At 46.4% G+C, this 24,636-nt stretch overlaps 3 protein-coding genes across 3 annotated transcripts; all 3 read right to left on the reverse strand.

Annotated features, from left to right (window-relative positions):
• Positions 1-147: 147 nt before the first annotated feature.
• Positions 148-4,416, reverse strand: LOC115129477 (polyribonucleotide 5'-hydroxyl-kinase Clp1). Its single transcript, XM_029659860.2, has 6 exons — positions 4,311-4,416; positions 2,321-2,598; positions 2,086-2,193; positions 1,865-1,984; positions 1,533-1,670; positions 148-1,384 (listed from the first exon to the last, which is right to left on the reverse strand). Exons 2-6 carry the CDS (start codon positions 2,594-2,596, stop codon positions 689-691), a joined length of 1,338 nt encoding a protein of 445 aa, XP_029515720.1. The 5' UTR covers positions 2,597-2,598; positions 4,311-4,416; the 3' UTR covers positions 148-688.
• A 3,579-nt stretch (positions 4,417-7,995) lies between these two features.
• On the reverse strand, positions 7,996-9,940 carry LOC115129923 (selenoprotein H). The gene is made up of 5 exons (XM_029660721.2): positions 9,834-9,940; positions 9,338-9,458; positions 8,747-8,889; positions 8,541-8,662; positions 7,996-8,261 (listed from the first exon to the last, which is right to left on the reverse strand). The coding sequence occupies exons 1-4, from the start codon at positions 9,853-9,855 to the stop codon at positions 8,556-8,558; spliced, it is 393 nt and encodes a 130-aa protein (XP_029516581.1). The 5' UTR covers positions 9,856-9,940; the 3' UTR covers positions 7,996-8,261; positions 8,541-8,555.
• Positions 9,941-20,440: 10,500 nt separating this feature from the next.
• On the reverse strand, positions 20,441-24,168 carry LOC115129924 (reticulon-4 receptor-like 2). Its single transcript, XM_029660722.2, has 4 exons — positions 23,905-24,168; positions 22,282-22,508; positions 21,666-21,899; positions 20,441-21,441 (listed from the first exon to the last, which is right to left on the reverse strand). The coding sequence occupies exons 1-4, from the start codon at positions 23,960-23,962 to the stop codon at positions 20,569-20,571; spliced, it is 1,392 nt and encodes a 463-aa protein (XP_029516582.1). The 5' UTR covers positions 23,963-24,168; the 3' UTR covers positions 20,441-20,568.
• Between the last annotated feature and the right edge of the window lie 468 nt (positions 24,169-24,636).

Raw genomic sequence — 24,636 nt, forward strand, 5'->3', positions numbered from 1 at the left:
CGTTATTCCCACAAATCTCTTGGCCTTCCCGGTTGAGTCGGTATGCGTATGAGGGACAACATTTGAAAGCTTTCAACATGCCAGAGGTCGCTCAGGATAGTGGTCTGTTATCTAAAGCAGGTTAAAGAGTCATATCTAAAACATTGCTGGAAATGGCACATTTTATTTAAAAATGTATTTTCACAATAAAAACAATCATACCAAACAGTCTTGTGTGGGAAAACAACTTGAGAGAACTGATATAAAACCAAGACCAGTTTCTGTACATTGGAATTAACAAGTTGAATGAAAAAATATTTACAGCCGTTTTCCCTACTCCCTCAACTCCATTCCTCTCCACCCAACACTAAACCCCTCCCTCCTCTATTCAACACTCTCCACCCAACACTTGTGTGCAGTCTTTCATCTCTCCCTTATCAGTTGAGTGTGAAGCCAAATATTGACAGAACAGATACCACTCTCCTAGTCTAGGGACCACACTGTTAAACTATCCTTCCAACCCTTGTCATATGCCAAAGATAGATTTTTGGTACTAGGAGTGTAATGTTAGCTAAACAGAGCAAGCAGGCTACTGCTCTGCTGCCCCAAACTCTGTGCTACTGAAAATAAACTCCTTGACAAGAGCCATCAGATTTCAGACATACTGCATCTCTCGCTCTTCCTCTGGCGTTTTCCCCTCTCTCCTCCTCTATTTGAGGTCGATAAAGCGAATGTCCATGATGAGCAGTGTGTGTCTGGGGAGGGGTCTTGGGGCGGGCGAGAGCACAGTCATCACCTGTGCCTGTGTGTCCACGTTAGTCACCACAATGAACCCACACACCGGGCTCTCCAGCAAGCCCCTGCGCACCCCCCCAGCCACCTCCTCCCCCTCATCGGCACAGCTTACGCTCAGTACGTGGTGTGTGAGATCGCGACCTGGGGTCACAGGGACAAGCTTCAGCTGGGTATCGTCCTGCGACATCCCCAGAGGAAGGCACGAATCGGGGATGGATGGCGCTCCGATCTTGTAGATGCGCACGTCAGAAAAGCGCACGTCGAAGGCGTGAGGGTAGAACGAGACACCGCGGAAACCGTAGAAGTACTCCCGGATCTTGTCGTCCCGAGCCTCGCGCCGGCAGTCTTTGGAGCGCTCCACGACCCCTCCGGATTTGGGTAACAGCACGACTCGGACGAAATGCGGCAGGTCCCGCTTCAGCTCATTGTAGAGCCTCTCCTGGTCCAGCACCAGAACCACATCCACCTCGAAGGCTGAGGCGCAGTGGACCAGGGCCTGGTAGCCAGAACCCTTTACCCATCCACAGGTGTTGATGATGCAGCCGCCCACACTGGCTTTCCTGTTCACCTCACAGCGCTGGGAGAACACCTCAGCCAGACATGATGTCAACTAGGAGGGAGGGAGAGAGAAAGAGAGAAATGGATGGGGAAGAAAGAGCGAGAAAGATTACATACACCAGGGGGAAAAAGTCCATTACAAAGTTCTGGGTTCATATAACCTAATGCCATAACCAGAGGTGATCGGTGTCATCTTTCACCTTGTTGTAGAGTTTGATGTTGGTTCCTGGTGTGGTGGAGCCAAAGTGGTAGACCAGCGGAGCCTGTACTGAGTACCCCTCCTCCACGTCAGCGGGACGCTCAATACACAGCGCTGACATTGTGCCCGGGACTGACACCTGACAGGAAAGCATCACGTCATCAACAGCACTAACCAGTCACAGCCAGTCAACACCATCACAGAAGCATGATTCATTTCAATATTACATGCAATTATCCTTATTAGCATAATAGCAGTGATAGTAGAGGGGAACAGTAGCAAAGAGGCGATATGCATGCCTCCATCCACAGAGACAATATATTCATGTCTCACCCCACTCTGGCCCACGTCGAGCTCCACCAGTGTAGGCCTCCTGCCCAGTCTGACAGCGTAGCTCAGCAACAGCCTGCACACCGTCGACTTCCCCACGTCTGTAGGCCCCACCACCATCACCTGGGGGACAACGTTGAAGCAACGTTTACACAACAAGCGAGCATACACACACACTGACCAAGGGCCACTTCTCACAAACAGACACACAGCCGAACACTGACCCGCGGGCCCCTTTCGTTGTCTCTCTCCGCCTGTCGTCTCATCTGTTCCAGTGCGGCGTGGGTGTTCAGGTAGAGCAGCATAGGTGTGTCCTTTGATACGTACGCCACCTAGAAGAGAGCGAGATCAACATATTTCTGCATCCTTCACTCCTAGCAGTGGCAGATACCAAGGCAGACGTTTCAGCCATGCACATATCCCCCTCCATTCATCGGTTACTCCTCCACAGCCTCTCACCTCTGTCTTCCCCGAGAGAGAAACACTGCAGCCTTGCCAGGTGAACACAGCGATCTTGGAGCCCGGGGGGAACGTGTACTTCTTGTTGCGGTTGAGCTCCGAACCAAAGACTTCAGCCAATCCCGTGAGCAGCTCCAGCTGCACCTTCTCCCCAGCCTCCACCTCGAACCGCAGCTCTGTCTCTTTCTCCAGGTCGAACCTCGTCCCCCCCCCACCAGCACCCGCCCCAGCCCCCGCAGCCTCCTCACCAGTCTTCTCTGGGCCCTCAGTCGCCATGGCTGTACAGAGACAAAGGTTCGATTTAGCCTCAACAACACTGATACTTCACTGACATGGCTGCTTCAACTCTGCCATGTGATAAGTTGAATTCAGTTGAATTGAAGCAACAGCCACTAGTATGCACGGTCCAATAGTATCCACATCACTTTCATGTGCATATCAGGTGGCATCTGTAATCAGCTAGCCGCATCCCCCTACCAACCCTCACTCACCTGCTTCTCCCTGGCCGCTCTTCCTGCACATTTATCCCTCCATCAGTTATCGAAATATAATTTAGCCTTAACGGCGAGCGAGGCTGCAGACCCTGATGAGTCTTGTGTTGTTATATTTGTACATTTGTTACAGTGGAGCAGAGCGAGCAAAGTTGATACATGGTATCATTTCATCACGTGTTATAAGTACACTGTCATGTAACCTCTGAGTGCCAGAGAGGGGAAATTGAGCACAGCTTCACCACAGGCATGCTTGCAGCAGAGAAGACGGCTTGTCTCTAGCCTAAACATTATTATTTTTTAAATACACCCATATTACCAGAGATACCTTTTCTCTATATCGGGAATCGCACTCATTTGATGTAATTTCACAAACCATGTCACGGTCCGCTAATTATTGGTTTGATAACAATGTTGATCAGTCATGTTACATAGCTAGCTAACAACCTAGTAACTTCACAGTAGGTCTAGGCTACTGAGATTTTTTTTATTTAACTCAGCGAGTCTTATGAACAAATTCTTATTTACAATGACGACCTACCACGACCAAGACCAAACACGGCCGGTTGTGATACCTGGAATCGAACCAGGGTCTGTAGTGACACCTCTAGCACTGAGATGCAGTACCTTAAGAAGGCTTCGCCACTGAATGGCAGAGGAAGAAAGAAAAAGGGCATGCTACTCATGAAATGTGCTTCAAAGATTCATATAGGCCTAATGAAAACCTAAGCTAAATAAAAACATGTATTTTTGGTGCTCCTTAATTTGTTTGACACCTAATGTTTGAAAGTTGAGAGCAGTGTGTGTTTGTGGTAGAGAGGGAGACAGTATGTGAGGGAGATGTGTGTTAACTGAAGAGTAAAGGTTGTATGCAGTGTTTTCCCTTACTGCCACAATGACACGCAGATCATTCTGCATGTAAAGTTATATTCCTTCCTTCCTCCCATTCCTCCAGCCAAATCACAGGTAGGCCTATACCGATATGAGCAAATCAGCCATTATGTTCAGTATTCTATAATACACTGAACAGTGTAAAGTTAAATGCAACGTGTTGTACTGAGTAGAATTGCGACTTTCAGTGACAGGTTTCTGCGTAACACATAAGCAGAACGTCCGGGGACGGGGCGAACAGGACAATAGCCCCCCCAAAAAAAAGCAGAACAGTTAACGCGTGCCAATCATTTACAACACGTAGCATAAATTACATGTTGAGAAGCTACAAATACGTTGATGAAGAGGGGTGTTTCTTTCTACCTTTATATATGAACAACTTGAAACGGATAGGTACAAAAAAGTGAGCGTATAAAGTCCAATATCATGCGAAAAGTAAATAACAATGCTAGCTAATGTTAGCATGTAGGCCAGCTATCCGGCAATGCCTGGCTAGAACCGTACCAGCGCAAACCTGCTGAATGCATAATAGAACTGACATTTTATATATTTATATCTTCTTTTTTTTAGATAATCGTTTGTGCCAACATACTACATTTGCTACTTACAGGATAAGTGATTGGTCCTAAATTCGTTTTCAAAGCGTCCTCCACCTCACGGAAGACCACCATAGAACGATAGTCCGACAGACGTCATTCTTCTTAGAACCAATCAGCGTCTGTGATTGTGTGGCTCGTTGACGCGTTTAAAAAAAAGTATGAAATCCGGTTGATTTAATTTGCGGTGCTGTTGTTGAAGCACAAAAGCCTATGCATGCACACATTCCATACTTTTCGAAGCAAAGACAGGAGAACAGTATACAAACAAAGCAGCTTTATTCTCCATAGATTGAAATATGTATATATATTAAAAAACATTAGATAAGACATCTCACATTGGAAATTGATGAGTGGATAATCAGCAATAGCAGCAAATTTAATGAACAAAAATACATCCCTGTTAGTGAGCATTTCTCCTTTGCCAAGATAATCCATCCACCTGACAGGTGTGGCATATCAAGAAGCTGATTAAACAGTATGATCATTACACAGGTGCATCTTGTGCTGGGGACAATAAAAGTCAGCTCTAAAATGTGTAATTTTGTCACGCAACACAATGCCACAGATGTCTCACGGTTTGAGGGAGTGTACAATTGGCATGCAGATTGGAGGAATGTCCACTGGAGCTGTTGCCAGAGAATTTAATGTACATTTCTCCACCATAAACTGCCTCCGTTTTAGATCATTTGGAAGTACGTCCAACCGGCCTCACAATCGCAGACCATGTGTAACCTCGCCAGCCCAGGACCTCCACATCCTGCTTCTTCATGGTCTGAGACCAGCCACCCGGACGGCTGATAAAACTGTGGGTTTTAACAACCAAATCATTTCTGCATAAACTATCAGAACGTTTCAGGGACGCTCACCTGAGTGCTCGTCTGCACCTTAACTGACTTCAGTGGGCAAATGCTCACCTTTGATAGCCACTGTCATGCTGGGGACGTATGCTCTTCACGGATGAATCCTGGTTTCAACTGTACCGGGCAGATGCCAGACAGTGTGTATGGCCTCATGTGGCCGATTGGTTTGCTGACATCAACGTCGTGAACAGAGTGCCCCATGGTGGGGTTATGGTATGGGCAGACAACAAACACAATTGCATTTTATCAATGGCAGTTTGAATACACAGAGACACCGTGATGAGATCCTGAGGCCCATTGTTGTACCATTCATTCGCCACCTATCCTCATGTTTTAGCATGATAATGCACGGCCCCATGTCGCAAGGATCTGTACACAATTCCTGGAAGCTGAAAAGGTCCCAGTTCTTCCATGGCCTGCATACTCACCAGACATGTCACCCATTGAGCATGTGTGCTATGCTCTGGATCGACATGTATGACAGTGAGTTCCAGTTCCCACCATTATCTAGCAACTTCAGACAGCAATTGAAGAGGAGTGGGACAACATTCCACAGGCCACAATCAACAAGCTGATCAACTCTATGCGAAGACAATGTGTTGCGCTCAATGAGGCAAATAGTGGTCACCAGATACTGATTGGTTTATTGATCCACGGTATCTGCAGTGCTTGACTAGGGCAGGAGCTCACCGGAGCTGAGTACCGGCACCTAATACTGCTTGAGCTCCTGTTTGTCTTACAGAATATTAGCTAAAAGTATTGTGGAGCTCCTATACCTTGATATAAACAGTACCGGCACCCAAAATGAGTACCAGCACCTATTTCAGTCCAAGTCAAGCACTGGGTATCTGTGACCAAAATATGCATATCTGTTCTATCCATAAATGAGGGCTTAATTAAGTTATTTCAATTGGCTGATTTCCTTATGAACTGTAACTCAGTAAAATCTTTGAAACTGTTGCATGTTGCGTTTATATTTTTGTTCAGTGTATATTGGTACCCAGTGTTTCCCAAACTGTGAAGCAGTAACCCTCCAGTGTAAACAAGCCAGCTCCTCATGCATCAAGCCCCATTTTGTCACATTGTGGTCATCATTATGGACAGACATGATTTTTGAAGGGGATACTCAGGGAGCTGCTAGGGTTTTACTTGGAGTACACTGACAGTATATTGACATTTTGGGGGGGAACCACAGTTGTACAGTAACCTAATAGAGGAAATGTGTTGCACTGCAAAGAGACACCGCTAGAAGTCATAGGTGTCCTTGCCAGAGGAGCTTGTCGCTTGGGTCATCAGAAGAACAAGGATAAAGGAGAAACTGACAGACGGTTTTCAAAAATGATTTTGGATCAGTGGATCATACTCATAGTAGTTGAGTTAGGTAAACCATCTACTGTAAGTGTCAGGGCTCAGTCCGAAATACAGACCTTCACTGGGTCTCTATTCTTTCTTCAGTGCCTCCTCCAGGGCTGCAACCACAATTGCAGGTTCAGGGAACTTCAGCCTGGCAGTTGGGCCTAGCTTTATGCCCATCCAGAGGCACACCGCCACAGGAAGGAAAGATGGTTAGTACAAGAAAAAGGACAGCTTCTGGGTGTCGCCGTGTCATGCCAAAGATAAACAATATGGTCCGTATTTCCAGACACCGAGTCGTGCACTAAAAAGCACTTTCAATGACGAGTCTGTGTCCAGTAAACAGGCCCTATGACATGGAAGTAATCACCTTTCCCTCCCTCCACAAAAGTGTGACCTCCAGGCTTTTCTTGCAGGGTTTCTGGGGGTTCAGAACCACAATGAGGATTGGACGGGCGGCCAGGAGGGCGTCTCGCACCCCCCTCAGCACACGTATTAGCTCTTACTGCAGAACGACAGAACAGTCACAACTCACTATCACACATTTTCATTTTCAGAGGCAATTTGTCTACGACTTTTAAGTGTTCTGTTCTTTTCCTGTACACTGAGATTATCCAGATGAGCTATTGGTGATGGGAATAAATTGATGTGGTTATGGGAAATTAACTCAAATGTATTTACCTAAATTGATGTGTGGTCCTAAAAGGGGTAATATTCTTTAGGGGGGTGGCTGTGGGTATTTCAGTACTCAATGACCCCCCCTCTCCCTCTGTTGTCCAAGTCCTGCTCCTCTTTTCTCCCTCTTCCACGGTCTCCTCCTCCTCCTGTCTACCCTTGTTGCTTCCCAACCAAAACACATGCAAAAAAAAAAACAGCAGTCAATCTGTTACTGAACTTCACAGCTGCACTGTTCAAGTATTTTTTCTGTTAAATGTTCAGTGGACATTTCAAAGTAATCCTTGCGCATAGAATAGTTTAACTTTTCAATCATTGGGTTTGACATATTTTAAAGTGAAAAATCAAAGTCTCAGCATCACTCTGTTATGGTGGAATTGCCTGACCAAATATCCATTTAGGTGCCATAACATGTGTACGGCTTAAAATAGAAAGACTGACAGGACAGGCATCAAATCAATAATGTTGGAGGGTGAACATCACCCCCAGATGTTCACCCTCCAACATTATTGATTTGATGCCTGTCCTGTCAGTCTTTCTATTTTAAGCCGTACACATAAGGTCTACGTTGGAATTAGAAAAAAGCCAAAATAAAACAGAGGTGATGGAGGTGCAAGAGACCGAGGGCATCAGATGGCCGTTTATGTCCTCTGATAAATTTAGTTCATATCATATTTTACGAATAGCAAGTTAATTCCAAATTCCATTCACAGCCAGCCAAGCACATGTCAGACACATGGAATGTGTCAGAGTACATGTTACCTACTTCAAAATGATGCCTAATTGCCAAACGTGACACACTGAAGGAAATGTAGAAACAATCTTTATTCTTCATAGACATACAAAAGCAGGTGAAAGATTTTACAGCCTTATTGGATAATATGAACGAGAAGAGAACAGTAAAAGCAGCAATATTGTAAAAGAGGGACTGTGAGAGACACCATTAGATGTCACTGTGTATCCAGGCCAGAGGAGCTTGACGCTGGGGTCATCAGAGGAAGGACTAGGGTGCAACCCGGTTGGTCAGTCCTCATCATTCTGCGTCCAGCTGCTACAAACCCCAGATGACTGGCTGCAAAGAACAAGAGGGAGAATTCGCTATTTTAGCCAAAAATGATCATGGACAATTGGATAATGACATATTTGATCCAATCAAATAAGTGGATTGCATTGATTTAGTGCTGTTCTCTTGGTCTGTGTTATTACTGGCTCTAGTAGCCAAACCCTCTCAACCAGTCTGGCCAGTTCAAATGGCTTTCTTTCTCTCACAGTTTTGGTCAATCTGATTTGAATCCAGTCTTTTGAATTCGACCTTAAAGCACATAACTTTTAAAGTTCTGCCTATACGGACCTTCATCAAAGGTGTCTATTCAGTCTTTAGCGCCTTCTCCAGGGCAGAAACTACAACCTCAGGCTCAGGAAACTTCAGCTTGCGAGGTGGGCCTTTCTTTATCCCTGACCACAGACAAACCTCTGTAGGGGAGGAGAGTAATGGACTAAACAAAAGAAAAGGAGACGAAAGACATTTCACACAGATAGATCCCTGGACATCCTTACCTTTCTCTCCTTCAAACAGAATCACTTCAAAACTTTTACTCCGGGGCTTCTGGGGGTTCAGCACCACAGTGAGGTCTGGACAGGCAGCCAGGAGGGCAACTCGGACCCCCTCGGCATTACGCCCATACACTCGTCAGCTTTTACTGCCGTAAGACAACAGAACAGTGAGCGTTGGTTAACTGGTTGTGTTTACCTGCAGCAGAGATGTAGCTTATTTGTTTGCACTTTAAAATTGTGCTAATTTTGTAAATGTTGTTAAGACGACAATAAGCTATATCAGGGCTCTTCAACCCTGTTCCCGGAGAGCTACAGTCCTGTAGGTCCTCACTCCAACCATAATCTACAACAGCACCGATTCTAACAATTAGCTGGTTGATAAACTGAACCAGGTTAGTGCCAACTGGGATTGGAGAAAAACCTACAGAAGGGTTGCTCTCCAGGAACAGCATTGGAGACACCTGAGCAATACTGAGCAATATGCATGCCAGATGCCATTTTCATTTGATGGACACTGGAATACAACGTCCAATTAATTTATATTTTGTCCGTCACCCAAATGTAATGGGTGTTATTGGTGTGTTCAGTTCTCACCAGTGTTCAATGACCACCCTCTGGCCTTCTGTGACAATCTCCGGGTGGTCGTCCTCTCCTTTACCCCTCTTCCCCTCCACGGACTCCTCCTTGGTCTCCACCTTGCGCTTCAAAACACGACCTGTCCAACAACAGACAGTGGGGTTGGCCAGAGATGAAGAGGCGAATCGAGTAGTTTCACTCTCGCCGAAATTTACTTTCTATGCGCATATATTTGGACCTAAACTTGTCGCCTGCCTTTCCGCCTTTGGGACGACGACTCCAATGTTTAGGACGGTGACAATCTCGTCATATATATACACAGATCTCTGGATTAGCTACCGTAAAAGTCAACAAGCTAATGTTAGTTAACTAATCGGCCCTTACATAGCAAATGTAGCTAGCTCGGAGTCGTCTGTCTCGGACTATGGTCTTGCGATTTATCATGTAGGTCAATGACAATTTATTTCATGAATGCGTGCAATTTTCCGAATAAACTAGATTTTGTATAGTTTACCTGCTTTAGTACGGGAAGCCATTGCTGTTATTGATCTTGTGTAATGAGTGAACTTTCGCGCGTTTTGTGGGTTTGGGAAATGTTTTTTTTTCTTCTTCGGTAGAGTTTAACGGTGGTTGGCATCCAATATATTGCATTACCGCCCCCAACTGAACTACAATATAAATACATGACACTTTGTGATACAAAATGGTATAAGTGGAAACAGCTCAATTAAATAAAAAAATATTGAGTTACCCTACCAACTACACTCATTAAAACCCACCACCTTATTTGATCCTACTTTTGTTCCATCTCCGCTCTGATAACCATTGATATGAACACTAAGAAGCCAACCTTACTGAAACATATATCATATTTGTTTTATATACCTTTATTTAACTAGGCAAGTCAGTTAAGAACATATTCTTATTTACAACGACAGCCTACCGGGGAACAGTGGGTAAACTGCCTTGTTCAGGGGCAGAACAACAGATGTTTACCTTGTCAGCTCAGGGATTTGATCCAGCAACATGGGCAGCACTACAGTTGACACACAACTTTTCCCACCAAAACTACACATTCCTCTGTCCCATGTCCTCCTGCACACTTCCCACATCTTAGAATGGCCCTCCTACACACTGCTGCGACATGCCAATAAACGTGACACCTAGAGCACTGCTGTGTATTCGGCACAAAGGCTCTAACAGCATAACTCGTATATCCTAACATTACTTTGTGTAACAATGTGCTGGATTCGTTGTCTGAGTCAGGCGCAGGACACAGGTTTGAGGAAAAACACAAAAGTCTACTCAAAATATAATTACAAAAAACAGAATATCTCCAACAAGGAAACATCACGTAATGAGAAAACCCTCCAACACACACAGTAACACAAAACAATCACGGACAAAACAGAAAGGTAGACGAGAGGTTAAATAAGGAACATAATAAGGGAGTAGAAATCAGGTGTGCGTAATCAAGACAAAACAAAAGGAAAAAGGAAACATGGATCGGTGATGACTAGAAAGCCGGTGACGTCGACCGCCGAACGCCGCCCGAACAAGGAGAGGAGCCGACCTCAGCTGAAGTCGTGACACTTTGTCAGGTAAAGACTCTGAATCAAAGCGCAAAAGAACAGACTGTGTCACCTCTGTTTCACGACGCTCCCAATCGGATCTGTGTCGCACCAAACGGTGGGCGTCACAAACACCAGGAATCTTCAACTTAAATTGCTCCACCTCCATACTACCCCAGAAATCACGTCCTTCAATGGTGCCCTGTACTTAAGCGCAAATCAAGATAGAGGTCTTTCCCCAAGTCTTTCCCTCTGATCTGGAGAAACACAAACATTCATCAGGTTACCTTCACCGACTCAACAACACACACCATCTTTTGCGCCCAACCTGAAACAACCCATGGAGCGGCCAAAAGGCCTGGATCCACCCTCTTCAAAAATCTCACTCGCACTGGACCAAACGTATCTTCAGTGGTTGACCCGTCATTCAGGGCACCACCTGTTTGGAGCCCCATCTATACAGTACCAGTCAAAAGTTTGGACACGCCTACTCATTCAATGTTTTTTCTTTATTTTGACTATTTTCTACATTGTAGAATAGTAGTGAAGACATCAAAACTATGGAATAACACATATGGAATCATGTATTTACCAAAAAAGTGTTAAGCAAATCAAAATGTATTTTATATTTTATATTCTTCAAAGTAGCCACCCTTTGCCTTGAGGACAGCTTTGCACACTCTTGGCATTCTCTCAACCAGGATATCCACTTGACATCTCAACCTCCTTCACCCTAACAGGGCACTCAAGGAAGTCCAGAGTATGATCCCCAGATGGTGTCACGGCATACCTCACATATCCAAGCTTCACAAATTCAGGTAGAATCTCCTCAAACAACAACAATATCGATAGGCTTTTCTCCTTCCTCCCATTTACCATACAGGTCAGGTGACTTGCACTGACCACTCCTAGGATTTTCTGACTAAGATACTCATCACCTATATCCAGCGAGACTCCTGTTTGAACTCTTTTGGCAGGTGCTCCGCCCCCGAAGATCAATACACGTTACTTCTGACGTGGTCAATTCTGCCAGATCCACTGCACGCTTCTTCTGTTCTTCATCAACACAATTAACCAAAAACAAGGCCACTTCTAGTCACCTTTATTGAATCCACCTTTCCCATTGCTTTCTTCACAGTGCTCGATATCACAAATGGATTTCCCACATTAATCTCCTTGTCCAAAAAACGCAACTCAATAGGAAATTCATTATTGGACCGGGTCTTTGTCTTCTACTGCAACTTTTCCTCGTTTTGTTCCATTCTTTGATTTCACTATTTTCCATTCATTATCACACACTTCACTTGCCGCACTTTCGGATTCAAGCACAGTCGCCGTTTCCTCTTCCACCCTGTCTATCCCCCTGCCACGTCCTGTCTCCACCTGTCAACCATCTTGTCCGCCCTGGCTATCCCCCTGCCACGTCCTGTCTCCACCTGTCAACCATCTTGTCCGCCCTGGCTATCCCCCTGCCACGTCCTGTCTCCACCTGTCAACCATCTTGTCCGCCCTGGCTATCCCCCTGCCACGTCCTGTCTCCACCTGTCAACCATCTTGTCCGCCCTGGCTATCCCCCTGCCACGTCCTGTCTCCACCTGTCAACCATCTTGTCCGCCCTGGCTATCCCCCTGCCACGTCCTGTCTCCACCTGTCAACCATCTTGTCCGCCCTGGCTATCCCCCTGCCACGTCCTGTCTCCACCTGTCAACCATCTTGTCCGCCCTGGCTATCCCCTGCCACGTCCTGTCTCCACCTGTCAACCATCTTGTCCGCCCTGGCTATCCCCTGCCACGTCCTGTCTCCACCTGTCAACCATCTTGTCCGCCCTGGCTATCCCCCTGCCACGTCCTGTCTCCACCTGTCAACCATCTTGTCCGCCCTGTCTATCCCCCTGCCACGTCCTGTCTCCACCTGTCAACCATCTTGTCTGCCCTGCCTATCCCCCTGCCACGTCCTGTCTCCACCTGTCAACCATCTTGTCCGCCCTGTCTATCCCCCTGCCACGTCCTGTCTCATTTACATTTACATTTAAGTCATTTAGCAGACGCTCTTATCCACCTGTCAACCATCTTGTCCGCCCTGTCTATCCCCCTGCCACGTCCTGTCTCCACCTGTCAACCATCTTGTCTGCCCTGTCTATCCCCCTGCCACGTCCTGTCTCCACCTGTCAACCATCTTGTCCGCCCTGGCTATCCCCCTGCCACGCCCTGTCTCCACCTGTCAACCATCTTGTCCGCCCTGGCTATCCCCCTGCCACGTCCTGTCTCCACCTGTCAACCATCTTGTCCGCCCTGTCTATCCCCCTGACACGTCCTGTCTCCACCTGTCAACCATCTTGTCCGCCCTGGCTATCCCCTGCCACGTCCTGTCTCCACCTGTCAACCATCTTGTCCGCCCTGGCTATCCCCTGCCACGTCCTGTCTCCACCTGTCAACCATCTTGTCCGCCCTGGCTATCCCCCTGCCACGTCCTGTCTCCACCTGTCAACCATCTTGTCCGCCCTGTCTATCCCCCTGCCACGTCCTGTCTCCACCTGTCAACCATCTTGTCCGCCCTGGCTATCCCCCTGCCACGTCCTGTCTCCACCTGTCAACCATCTTGTCCGCCCTGGCTATCCCCCTGCCACGCCCTGTCTCCACCTGTCAATCATCTTGTCCATTGGGCTCTTCCAATGTGAGGTTGAAGGGGTTTTTCATTCTGGTTGTGGACAAAACCATTCCAGAAAGTGGGGTTGTGAACTTCAGCTAAGATTCATGGAGGTGCTTCTGTCAATTAAAATAGAAGTTGGCTGACAGAATCTGGGCCACAAAAATTATCTTGGATTTTTCTAAATATCACAAATATTTATAAAGGAATATAAGATTTCACAGATTGTCAACGCAGGAGAGAGGACCAGGTCTGGAAAAAGGAGAAGTGATGGAGGTAGGCCTAGAGAAACGTGAAATAGAGACGGAGTGAACTAAATGCCTGCGTTTGTTTCTTCTTACTGCAAAATTGAGAGTAAATATGATATCACAGGAATAGCAGACGAAATCACAGTGCCAAGCACATTTTGTCGTTTCCATTCTAACTAACACAAAGACTGTCTCAGAGTGTCACTGCTTCCGTTAGTACCAAAAAGGACGGACTCACAAAGAGTGAGACGAGGTGAGACTAACTCATAATGCAGTCACACTGTATCACAGTCACACATTCTTTCTTTCTTTCTTTCTTTCTCTCTCTCAAACACACACAGGCTACTATCACTCACTTTCTCTTAAACACACACACTCTCTCTCTCCCTCTCGGTGTTCTCCTCTGATCGAGCCAGGGGCGTACAGACCCTCAAACAGATGTACCCTCTTCCCTTTTCCCATCCTTCTACACCCTCTTACCTGACAGTGTGACGCAGGACCGGATGGAGCGAGCCCCTCCCACCCCCCTGCTCCTCCTAGTATAGACCTAGGACCATCAGTAACACGACACAAAACACAACAGCATGCTTTAAATAGAAACGCAAAGACAGAGTATCCCAAAATCTCTTCAACACCTAGGGACAGACACAGCCCACCATACTATGAGTGTCCTTTCTTGCTTGCCTACATATATGTGTGCGGAAAATATGTCAATGCCAGCGATTATTATGATGAAGATGAACCTTTACACTTCCGTCTCACATCTTTCTTGCTCTCCTTCCCTCTCGCCACCATTTCCCCTCGCTATCTGAACTGAGACTGTGTTGTTATCGCATATTCATTTGAATATTATCCACGTAATGCATGTATCTCACCCTCTCTGGCAGTCGGTCATAGCATATACAGGCAGCCTCCTGTGGGGTGGGTGGAAAAACCTCAGAATTCCTCTCTCTCTCTCTTTCTCTCTGTCGCTCTCACTCTCTCTCCGCTTGGTGAGGTCTATCTTTCTCTTTCTCTCTCTTTAACGCTTGGTGATGTGTCCAGAACTGGAGGTCACTGACCTGAGGGGTCATATTACCCTGCTCTGCTGTAGTAGATAGATGGAAGCGGTCACATTCTGATGTAATTCACATGTAACCTGTGAATCAATAATGGATGTTGGTCACATTCTTTATAGCAGTGGGTGTCCCGATGCTGCACTTCATATTGAGATAATAATGGCAGGCAATATATGGGCCTGGGACACACAGTGAACCATGCAGCTTTCCAACAAAAACATCCAGTTGAATTTGAACGAATCCGTTTCAGCCTCTCAAAACCTCATAACTTCCCTCCAAGCTCTCTCTGTGTCCCTCTCTGGTCCCACTGACGTCACTGGTTGGCTGGGTTTGGGCTCAGTGAATAAGAGAATTGTGTGAAGACACACGTCACCAAACACGCCAACGACACACCAACTCACTCAAACAGACTCAGAGGGCCTAGCTGGGCAGCCATTACAAACATTTCCATCTGGGAGGGAGAGGCAGAGAGAGAGCGAGAGACAGAGAGAGAGGGGGGGGGGGGTATACAGAAAGAAAGAGCGACATAGTGATCGATGTGACAGTAGTCAAGGATTAAACAAAGTGACTGAGAGTGTTAAAAGGATTTGCAGTACCGTGAAAAGTTTGACAGCTAGACAAAAGAGCAGGAGAAGAAGGAGAGATGAAACAGAAAGAAGAGAGAGAGCCACTGAATATGAGTAGGCTCTCTGTGACATATACACATCAAAGTCTATAGCCTACTAATGGCGTCTGTTCCTGGAGCAGAGTTCGGGCCTATGAGCTCCGCACAGACACCCGCGGAGAGAATGGAGACATTGTAAAAACGTAACGATGAAGAGATCAATACATGTTATAACACATCAATAAACATGTTATGAACTGTGCTCTCCTTTGTGGCAAGAGTGTGGGTATAGAAAGAAATGGAAAGTAAATGAGAGAGAAAGGGAGAGGTCACGGAGGAGAACCCACTTGTGTTGATGACTTACGTACCGTGAGACCAAATTGGGGGAGTGAGTTGTCATCAGAGAGGGAGGAGAGAAGTAGCGAGAGAAAGAGAGAGAAGAAATGTTGGGATGGAATGTGCCTGTATATCCTGTTAGAGAGAGGGAGACATGGACAGAAAAAGAGAGTGAGATAGCAAGGCAACTAACATCTAAATTATTTGAACACTTAATGCTAGACAGAAAGTTGTGTGCATGAGTGCATACATGTGTACATATGTGCGCATGTGTGTTTTAGTGCGTGCGTGTGTGTACAGTACCTGTCAAAAGTTTGGACACACCTACTCATTCAAGGGTTTTTCTTTATTTTGACTATTTTCTACATTGTAGAATAATAGTGAAGACATCAAAACTATCAAAAGCATATGGAATCATGTAGTAACCAAAAAAGTACTAAACAAATCGAAATATATTTTATATTTGAGATTCTTCAAAGTAGCCACCCTTTGCCTTGATGACAGCTTTGCACACTCTTGGAATTCTCTCAACCAGCTTCATGAGGAATGCTTTTCCAACGGTCTTGAAGGAGTTCCCACATATGCTGAGCACTTGTTGGCTGCTTTTCCTTCACTCCGAGGTCCAACTCATCCCAAACCATCTCAATTGGGTTGAGGTTGGGTGATTGTGGAGGCCAGGTCATCTGATGCAGCACTCCGTCACTCTCCTTGGTCAAATAGCCCATACACAGCTTGGAGGTGTGTTTGGGGTCATTGTCCTGTTGAAAAACAAATGATAGTCCCACTAAGCACAAACCAGATGGGATGGCGTATCTCTGCAGAATGCTGTGGTAGCCATGCTGGTTAAGTGTGCCTTGAATTCTAAATAAATCACAGCCAGTGTCACCAGCAAAGCACCCCCACACCATCACACCTCCTCCTCCATGCTTCACGGTGGGAACCACACATGCGGAGAACATCCATTCCCCTACTTTGCGTCTCACAAAGACACAGCGGTTGGAACCAAAAATCTCAAATTTGGACTCATCAGACCAAAGGACAGATTTCCACCGGTCTGATGTCCATTGCTTGTGTTTCTTGGCCCAAGCAAGTATCTTCTTCTTATTGGTGTCCTTTAGTAGTGGTTTCTTTGCAGCAATTAACCATGAAGGCCTGATTCACGCAGTCTCCTCTGAACAGTTGATGTTGAGATGTGCCTGTTACTTGAACTCTGTGAAGCACTAATTTGGGCTGCAATCTGATGTTGGTAAATCTAAAGAACGTATTCTCTATAGCAGAGGTAACTCTGGGTCTTCCTTTCCTGTGGCAGCCCTCATGAGAGCCAGTTTCATCATAGCGGTGAATGGTTTTTGTGACTGCACTTGAAGAAACTTTCAAAATCTTGACATTTTCTGCATTGACTGATCTTCATGTCTTAAAGTAATGATGGACTGTCATTTCTCTTTGCTTATTTGAGCTGTTCTTTTCCTAATACGGACTTGGTCTTTTACCAAATAGGGCTATCGTCTGTATACCACCCCTACCTTGTCACAACACAACTGATTTGCTCAAATGAAATTCCACATATGAACTTTTAACAAGGTTCACCTGTTAATTGAAATGCGTTCCAGGTGACTACCTCATGAAGCTGGTTGAGAGAATGCCAAGAGTGTGCAAAGCTGTCATCAAGGCAAAGGGTGGCTACTTTGAAGAATCTCAAATATAAAATATATTTTGATTTGTTTAACACTTTTTTGGTTACTACATGATTCCACATGTGTTATTTAATAGTTTTGATCTCTGCACTATTATTCTACAATGTAGAAAATAGTCCAAATAAAGAAAAACCCTTGAATGAGTAGGTGTGTCCAAACTTTTGACAGGTACTGTATGTGTTTCTCCGTATCTGCATCATTCGAGTGTCGATCTGTTGAGGGGGAGGATTCATTCCGGTGCTAAATGTCACTCTTTCACCCAATACCATCACCCCTATCACTGTGCCCCTGACTCACGACCCCCCTGCCTCAAGACAACCACGTTTCTGCATTTATCATCATTTTGCTCCAGAAACAGAGCAATCGATAGGTTGAGAAAGAGAGATCAAAATGTGAGAATGCAGTTCAAATCACACACACACACACACACACACACACACACACACGCTCCAAACTCAAAAAAAAGAGCTTTAGGGGTTTAGAAGGAGCAGATTAAGACTTTAAATGAGGCCATAATTAAGACGTTTGACTTGCTCAGTCTCAACTAAAACCATCTGTCACAGAGTGAGCAACCAAATACGTCAAACCTCTGACATTTCTGTTAGAACATCCAAGACCAAAAAAGATTGTCATTTCCCCCATATATTTACATTTCATCAAACTTGATGAACTTTACCAATTGTTGTCTTTCCTCTTCAGATTCTTTTCCTCCAGATACTTTGACAGGCACCTGTAAATGTAGCAAAGCCTGCAAGTGGGTGTTTCATGTGCATTTTATACTTTATGGCTCTTCTCCTGAGCGACTGCCTTTTGAAGGAAACCCAGAGAACAGAGACTCACACAAAATTCAGTTTTAGTAAAACCAAGAAAATGTTTATTCACAGCTTCCACTGAAAAGTAACTGTATCACAATTTCATTCTTACTTCATTCAACCACAGTCTGCGGAAGAGAGGAGTGACAAACAGAAATGCTCCAACACTCATCATTACCTTGTTGGATTTGCATTTGATTCGACAGAGATTTACATTCAGCCATGCACCTGCTGTTGGTGTCTGTCTGTCTGTCTGTCTGTCTGTCTGCCTGCCTGCCTGCCTGCCTGCCTGCCTGCCTGCCTGCCTGCCTGCCTGCCTGTCTGTCTGTCTGTCTGTCTGTCTGTCTGTCTGTCTGTCTGGAATCAAACAGCTGTGTTTTCTGCTCACAGCGGAATCCTCTTAGACTCAGACTCATTAACATACGAGAGCTGCTTGAAATATGACAGCTTGCGAACGAAAGGGGTCGTTAATAGTCTTTTAACCCATGAGAGGCTGCTGACACACACACACATATTAGGGATGACTGGGCACTCCTCATCTGCTGCTGAGCCACAGCAGGTCACTCATTTGGACTGGATCACCCGGGCTGGACCTGGGCTTCAGTCACCATAATGGGCTATAGGTTCTCCCCTGTACTGTCCCTCTGTGCACATCTCACAATAACACAGAGACACACACTCTGGTCAAGAGGGTAACCACAGACTTTAAAACAAAAGGTGGAGACGAACAATTGAAGGAAACCAAAGTTCTCTTCAAATCTCCTCAATCTTTACATATAGTACACGAATACACATGATGGCGTCACTCATGGCAACAATCACCAAAACAAAAACCAGAAAACAAGAACATTGAAGCATGGGCTTCATACACTAAACTACACAGCAGTGTCATGTATGTTGCGACTGTATATAGTGTCATAAGTGTATCAGTACCTATGTACAGAGTTTAAAGTGTGAGATATTTTCAGTGTGCTTGTTATTGATGGTGTTGACAGGAAAAATAGATTACATGTCAAATGTTGGAGCTGGAGAGATGCCCTCGCTTTCACTCCCTCGCTGGCTCTCTGACCTGGCCTGCTCTCTGACCTGGCCTGATCTCTGACCTGGCCTGCTCTCTGACCTGTCCTGCTCTCTGACCTGGCCTGCTCTCTGACCTGGCCTGCTCTCTGACCTGTCCTGCTCTCTAACCTGGCCTGATCTCTGACCTGATCTTTGACCTGGCCTGATCTCTGACCTGGCCTGATCTTTGACCTGACCCGATCTCTGACCTGGCCTGATCTCTGACCTAGCCTGATCTTTGACTTGGCCCAATCTCTGCTGTACGTCTTAACAATCATTTCACTCTCACACTCGCTCTGCTTCTCTCTCTATTTTATCATCTCTTGTTTGTCATCATCCTTGGAACTTTAACTTGTTATCTCTCTCTCCTATACCTGTACATTATCACCCTCCTTTTCTTCATAGTTGACTTATATCTACCTCTCATCTACCATTTCACTGATAGTTGTCTCACTACAGTATTTTACCATCATTGTTCTTCCTACTATTTCCTTTATGAGATGCCCTCTTTGCTTTCTGTCTTGCTGCTGTAGCTCTGGTATCGCAGGTGGAGAGGTGAAAGTTGAAAGGTCAGTGAACAAAGATGACTCTGATGTCATTAAACCAAAAACAAAAGAAAGTGTTGCTTTTGAAAATATTTTCTTTGCAGAACTGGTATGGAGTGGTTTACAATGGTGAGCGCTTGGCGCCGTACAAAATAGCCAACGCCTGCATTGTTTGCTGCATATACAAACTAGTAGTTGTGGTGAAAAACTTCCTCAAAACATCACCATGTTACTGTGGTATGAATTGAATGCAGTATTGTGTTACGGTGCTACATGTATGGACGTGTAAGTGTCCTGGTGTGTGATGTGTTAGTGCGGTGGTACAGTAGTGATTGGAGCTCGCGTAAACTGACCACACTATCGTGCTGTCACGGCGACAGAACCTGCTGCTGTGATTTCATCTCTGTGAAAAAGGACCTCAGCCCTTTCAGCAGCAGCGGTGCCCTCCAATCAAATGGTGTTAGCCTACAATGCATCTCACCTGTGCTCCTGAGAGCAGCTCCCTACTGCCTGCCTGCTTCTACATCAGTGTACCGCCCCCTGGGGGCCGGGGGGGGACCTGAAAGCAAACAAGTTCCAGGTGTGAAGAGAAGAAAGAGGAGGGAGAAAATAAAGTTGGAGAAAAGGAGCGGCTGATGGGGTGGGGTGGGGTGGGGGATGGGGGGTGGGTGGGTGTTCAGCCAAAGAGAAGATGGAGGGACAGAGTTAGCACAGAAAGGGAGAGGAGAGGGAGTAAAGACGGAGTGAGGGAGAAGGAGGAGGAGTGCGGGAGGATCGGTGTATCATAACCGGGCGGACACTCAAGCTCGAAGCAGCGCACAGAGGCGTCTTCATTCCCGTAGTCTGCCCAGTAGTCCTCCTGGTCCACCTTGGGAAGGTTCACCTCCTCCTCCGCCAGCTCGTACTTAGAGGAGAAGGAGGTGGAGGAAGGGATGGAGGTCTGGCTGGGCTTGACTGAGGACAAGGGAAACACCTTGACCTTCTCCGAGCTCTTCTGGAAGATTCCTTTGGATGAGGACGCAGGCTTGTGCTTGGAGAACCACCATCTTGTCTTGGTGCTAAAGGTGGTTGTGGTGGTGCCAGCCAGTGACCCGGGGTCAGGGAGGGGGCAAAGGGCAAAGTCCATCTCTCGGAGGAAGCGCAGGTCCTGTCCACGGCGGTGGGAGGGGGATGAGCACATCAGCTCAGAGGAGGAGATGCGGGCAGTACGGAACCACTCCCACAGGGGGCGGGCCTCACAGCCGCAGGACCAGGGGTTCCCATTGAGGCGGAGGAACTGCACTGCCACAGCGTCGTTCATGGCCTGGCCTGGCAGCTCTGCCAGGGAGTTGTTGAACAAGTAGAGGATGGTCAGACGGCCCAGGTCGCGGAAGGCACGGCGGTTCACCTGCCGGATGCGGTTGTCATGGAGCAGGAGGCGGTCCAGGTTGACCAGGCCGTGGAACGCGTTCTCGGACAGTGTGCGGATACGGTTGCCATGCAGGAAGAGGTGGGTCAGGTTGACCAGGTCGGAGAAGAGGTCATCCTGGATGAAGTGCAGCTGGTTCTCCTGCAGGGAGGGAGGACATTGTCAGTATGTGTGTGTGTGTGTGTGTGTGTGTGTGTGTGTGTGTGTGTGTGTGTGTGTGTGTGTGTGTGTGTGTGTGTGTGTGTGTGTGTGTGTGTGTGTGTGTGTGTGTGTGTGTGTGTGTGTGCGTGCGTGCGTGCGTGTGTGTGTACGTGCATGCATGCAGGTGTATGTATGAAGTTCTATGAGTGTGTGTGTATCCATACCTGCAGGTAGAGGAACTGCAGGCTGTAGAGTTTGAGGAAGAGGTCGAGGGGAAGAGCGGCCAGCTTGCAGCGGTGCATGTGCAGGCTCTGCAGCTTCTCCAGTCCCCGGAACGCTCCACCCTCCAGTCGCCGTAGCGACGGGTTGTCACCAAGGTCCAGCTCTTCTAGAACCCTCAGGTTGCTAAAGGCTCCAGCCTCAATCAATGTGATGTTATTGGAGTAGAGCCAGAGGACCTATCAGGGGGAGGGGTTGAAAAGGGGAGAGGTAAATAGAAAGGGATCGTTACACAAAGGAGCAAGGACACAACTCCTATAAGGAGCAAGGACACAGCTCCTATAAGGCGCAAGGACACAGCTCCTATAAGGAGCAAGGACACAGCTCCTATAAGGAGCAAGGACACAGCTCCTATAAGGAGCAAGGACACAGCTCCTATAAGGAGCAAGGACACAGCTCCTATAAGGCGCAAGGACACAGCTCCGATACGAACACACAGAGCTCAAATACTAAGCAAAAGACTACATTGAAATGCAACACTATGCAATATCAATCCACAAACACAAACACACGAACACCTCATTCACAAAAAAATAGGTCCACACAAACACACATTCTCACCTGTGTCTCGAAGCCAAAGGAGTCTGCTCTGAGCTCGGTGATGCGGTTGTTCTGCAGAAAGACGCGCTGGGAGTCGTAGGGCACGCCGGAGGGCACGGTGGTGAAGTTCTGAGACTGGCAGCTAACCGTCATGGGTGACGGGTAACACACACACAGCCTTGGACACGCCCCCACCCCACTCGGCTTCAGCACCACCAACCACAGCACCAGCCACAGGGTGAGCCCACCTGAACAACACACACAAGGAGAGAAAAGACACAGGAGTAAATGTGACACACAGTCAAACTCTGGGACAATATTTTCTCATTTTATCTTATTCACTCATAGACATAGATTACAATAACGGGACATTATAACAATTAGCAAATGCATTGTACAGTGAGAGAAAAATAGAGTGAGAGAGAAAGAGATTCTGAGCTGTTTTCAGCACTTGGAGCTGTCCAGTGGAGTGGCGCAGAAAGTAGTTAATGACGCACAAACCAAGATTATCAAAGGACTGCTGGGATCTCAAGTCTGATTTATCGACCAAAGGTCTGAACAGTGGCAATCATTCATAATAAATGACATTATACAAATCATCCGCCTATTTATATCTAGCTGATCATGTTACATAGGCTAGTCACAGTACGGGGTTATCATTCTGGGAACCCAACAGTTATCCAAGACTAAACAGCTGAATGTGCGTAAAACCAAATATTCTGCTCCTCTGGTTCAAAGTGCTATCAAGTTATATTACACGAGCTACAGAAGTGCCAAACAACATTTACCCTAGTAGGTTAAATTTCCGAGACAACTTCACAAAAAGTCTGGATCACCAAGAGGTTACAGAGTATGGACACGCGTAAAACAAGGTAACCGGACCCGGCTCAGTTTCGCTCTGCATGGATTATTCAGAGGCGGTTTGGCAAGCACGGATACCCGGGACAAAGCGGCCCGGTGAAAATAACATCGCATTAAAAGATAATCGCCTGCCCATTCAGCTTCGTGCGCAAGATTTTCCAACCATCTCACCTTCTGACACCGCTCGTTAATTAACTCCACGCGCATGGGACATGGAGAGGACTTGTTTAGTACGTGCGCGCTTGTGAGCAACAGTTTCCACGTTTGTTCTTGCTTATGAAATAACTAGTTTACCTTACTTATGTCCTTGCTTCTGATTGCATACATTTTCTCTATGAATTAATCTTCAAAGTTGATTTACCAAATGTAGGATACAACGGTACATGCGCAAAAGTAATTTACAAAGCAGATGAAAACTGAACGAATGAACAACTAAGCTTTACAATTTTGAGGTGGATGGAGAGTTAGGGGAATGAAGGTTTTAAGTGTCATCTTGTTTGCAAGTCCAGATTCGTACTTCAGGGAGCCAACAACTTTATTGAAACAAGTGAATAGGCTACAGATGTGGCATATGCAGGCACCCTATTCAGGTAAACCTAGCTGTTTACGCACTTAACTGTGAACGAATTCAATTGACTATAAATGTAATACACAGTGAGTTTATAAACACTGTAAATCACATCTGGCGACAGAACCATCCTCATCCCCATTACCATCCACCACATCTATCCAAAAACAAAACATTTAAGATAAAGCCTAGCCTATGAACTCAAGTCAACTCACTCTTGAAGTTGTGGATTTTGGAGCTCCGAGATCTCCGTGCAGTCGAGCGAGTCTCCATCTCGAACCAAAGCCGAAAGCGAGCTAGCCTGAGCGCCGAGAAAGTGCCTGCTATCTCCGCTGAAGTTCAGCTCTGGTGACGGAGTCGGTGCGATTGAGTGAGTGACAAGCAGAACTCCCGGGATTGGGTTTATACTTGGTGAGCTGGCACCCACGGATGTGGAAAGCCGTGGAATAACTCATACGTCACTCTGTATGGCTCAGACTCGCGCGGGCGAGGAGATAGGGTGGAGGGGAGGGTGTGGATAAATTGCTCAGGGGAGGAAGTCACTGGAAAAGAGAGGATGGCCACGGTGGTGTGTGTGTGTGTGTGTGTGTGTGGAGCCCGGCACGATTCCAGCGCAGTGGGTTTAGATCATAGATGGGGGGGGGGTGTGTGTGTGTGTGGGGTTGACGAGGATAAGGAGGTAGGAAAGGCTAATTTGACAAAAAAATACGTCTTGCCCAACTTCAATGTTTTTAATTAGTCTAAGAAATAGTATGAGATTGAGAATATTTTCAAGTATGTTGTATTTCATGAAAGAGATCGTAGCCTACTGTGAGCGGAGACTCAGTGGACACCATGACGTGACGTCTACGACTATGCATGAATGAGCCAGTTATTTACCTCATCCTCTCAAATGTATATAGTCGCTCTACTTCCTGTCGTGATCATGCGTGTGTTACAATCGGTAA

The sequence above is a fragment of the Oncorhynchus nerka genome, linkage group LG5 (genome assembly GCF_034236695.1).
Source record: "Oncorhynchus nerka isolate Pitt River linkage group LG5, Oner_Uvic_2.0, whole genome shotgun sequence".
NCBI lineage: Eukaryota > Metazoa > Chordata > Actinopteri > Salmoniformes > Salmonidae > Oncorhynchus > Oncorhynchus nerka.

What these genes read in the sequence shown, in the direction of transcription:
- LOC115129477 (XM_029659860.2), bottom strand. Translation starts at nt 2,596, where the DNA reads ATGGCGACTGAGGGCCCAGAGAAGACTGGTGAGGAGGCTGCGGGGGCT. An exon ending in TCGACGTGGGCCAGAGTGGG is followed by an intron (nt 1,671 to 1,864) that starts GTGAGACATGAA and finishes CTTTCCTGTCAG; the next exon opens with GTGTCAGTCCCGGGCACAAT. An exon ending in ACATCAAACTCTACAACAAG is followed by an intron (nt 1,385 to 1,532) that starts GTGAAAGATGAC and finishes CCTCCCTCCTAG; the next exon opens with TTGACATCATGTCTGGCTGA.
- LOC115129924 (XM_029660722.2), bottom strand. Translation starts at nt 23,962, where the DNA reads ATGGAGACTCGCTCGACTGCACGGAGATCTCGGAGCTCCAAAATCCAC. An exon ending in CAAAATCCACAACTTCAAGA is followed by an intron (nt 22,509 to 23,904) that starts GTGAGTTGACTT and finishes TGTGTTGTTCAG; the next exon opens with GTGGGCTCACCCTGTGGCTG. An exon ending in TGCAGTTCCTCTACCTGCAG is followed by an intron (nt 21,442 to 21,665) that starts GTATGGATACAC and finishes CCCTCCCTGCAG; the next exon opens with GAGAACCAGCTGCACTTCAT.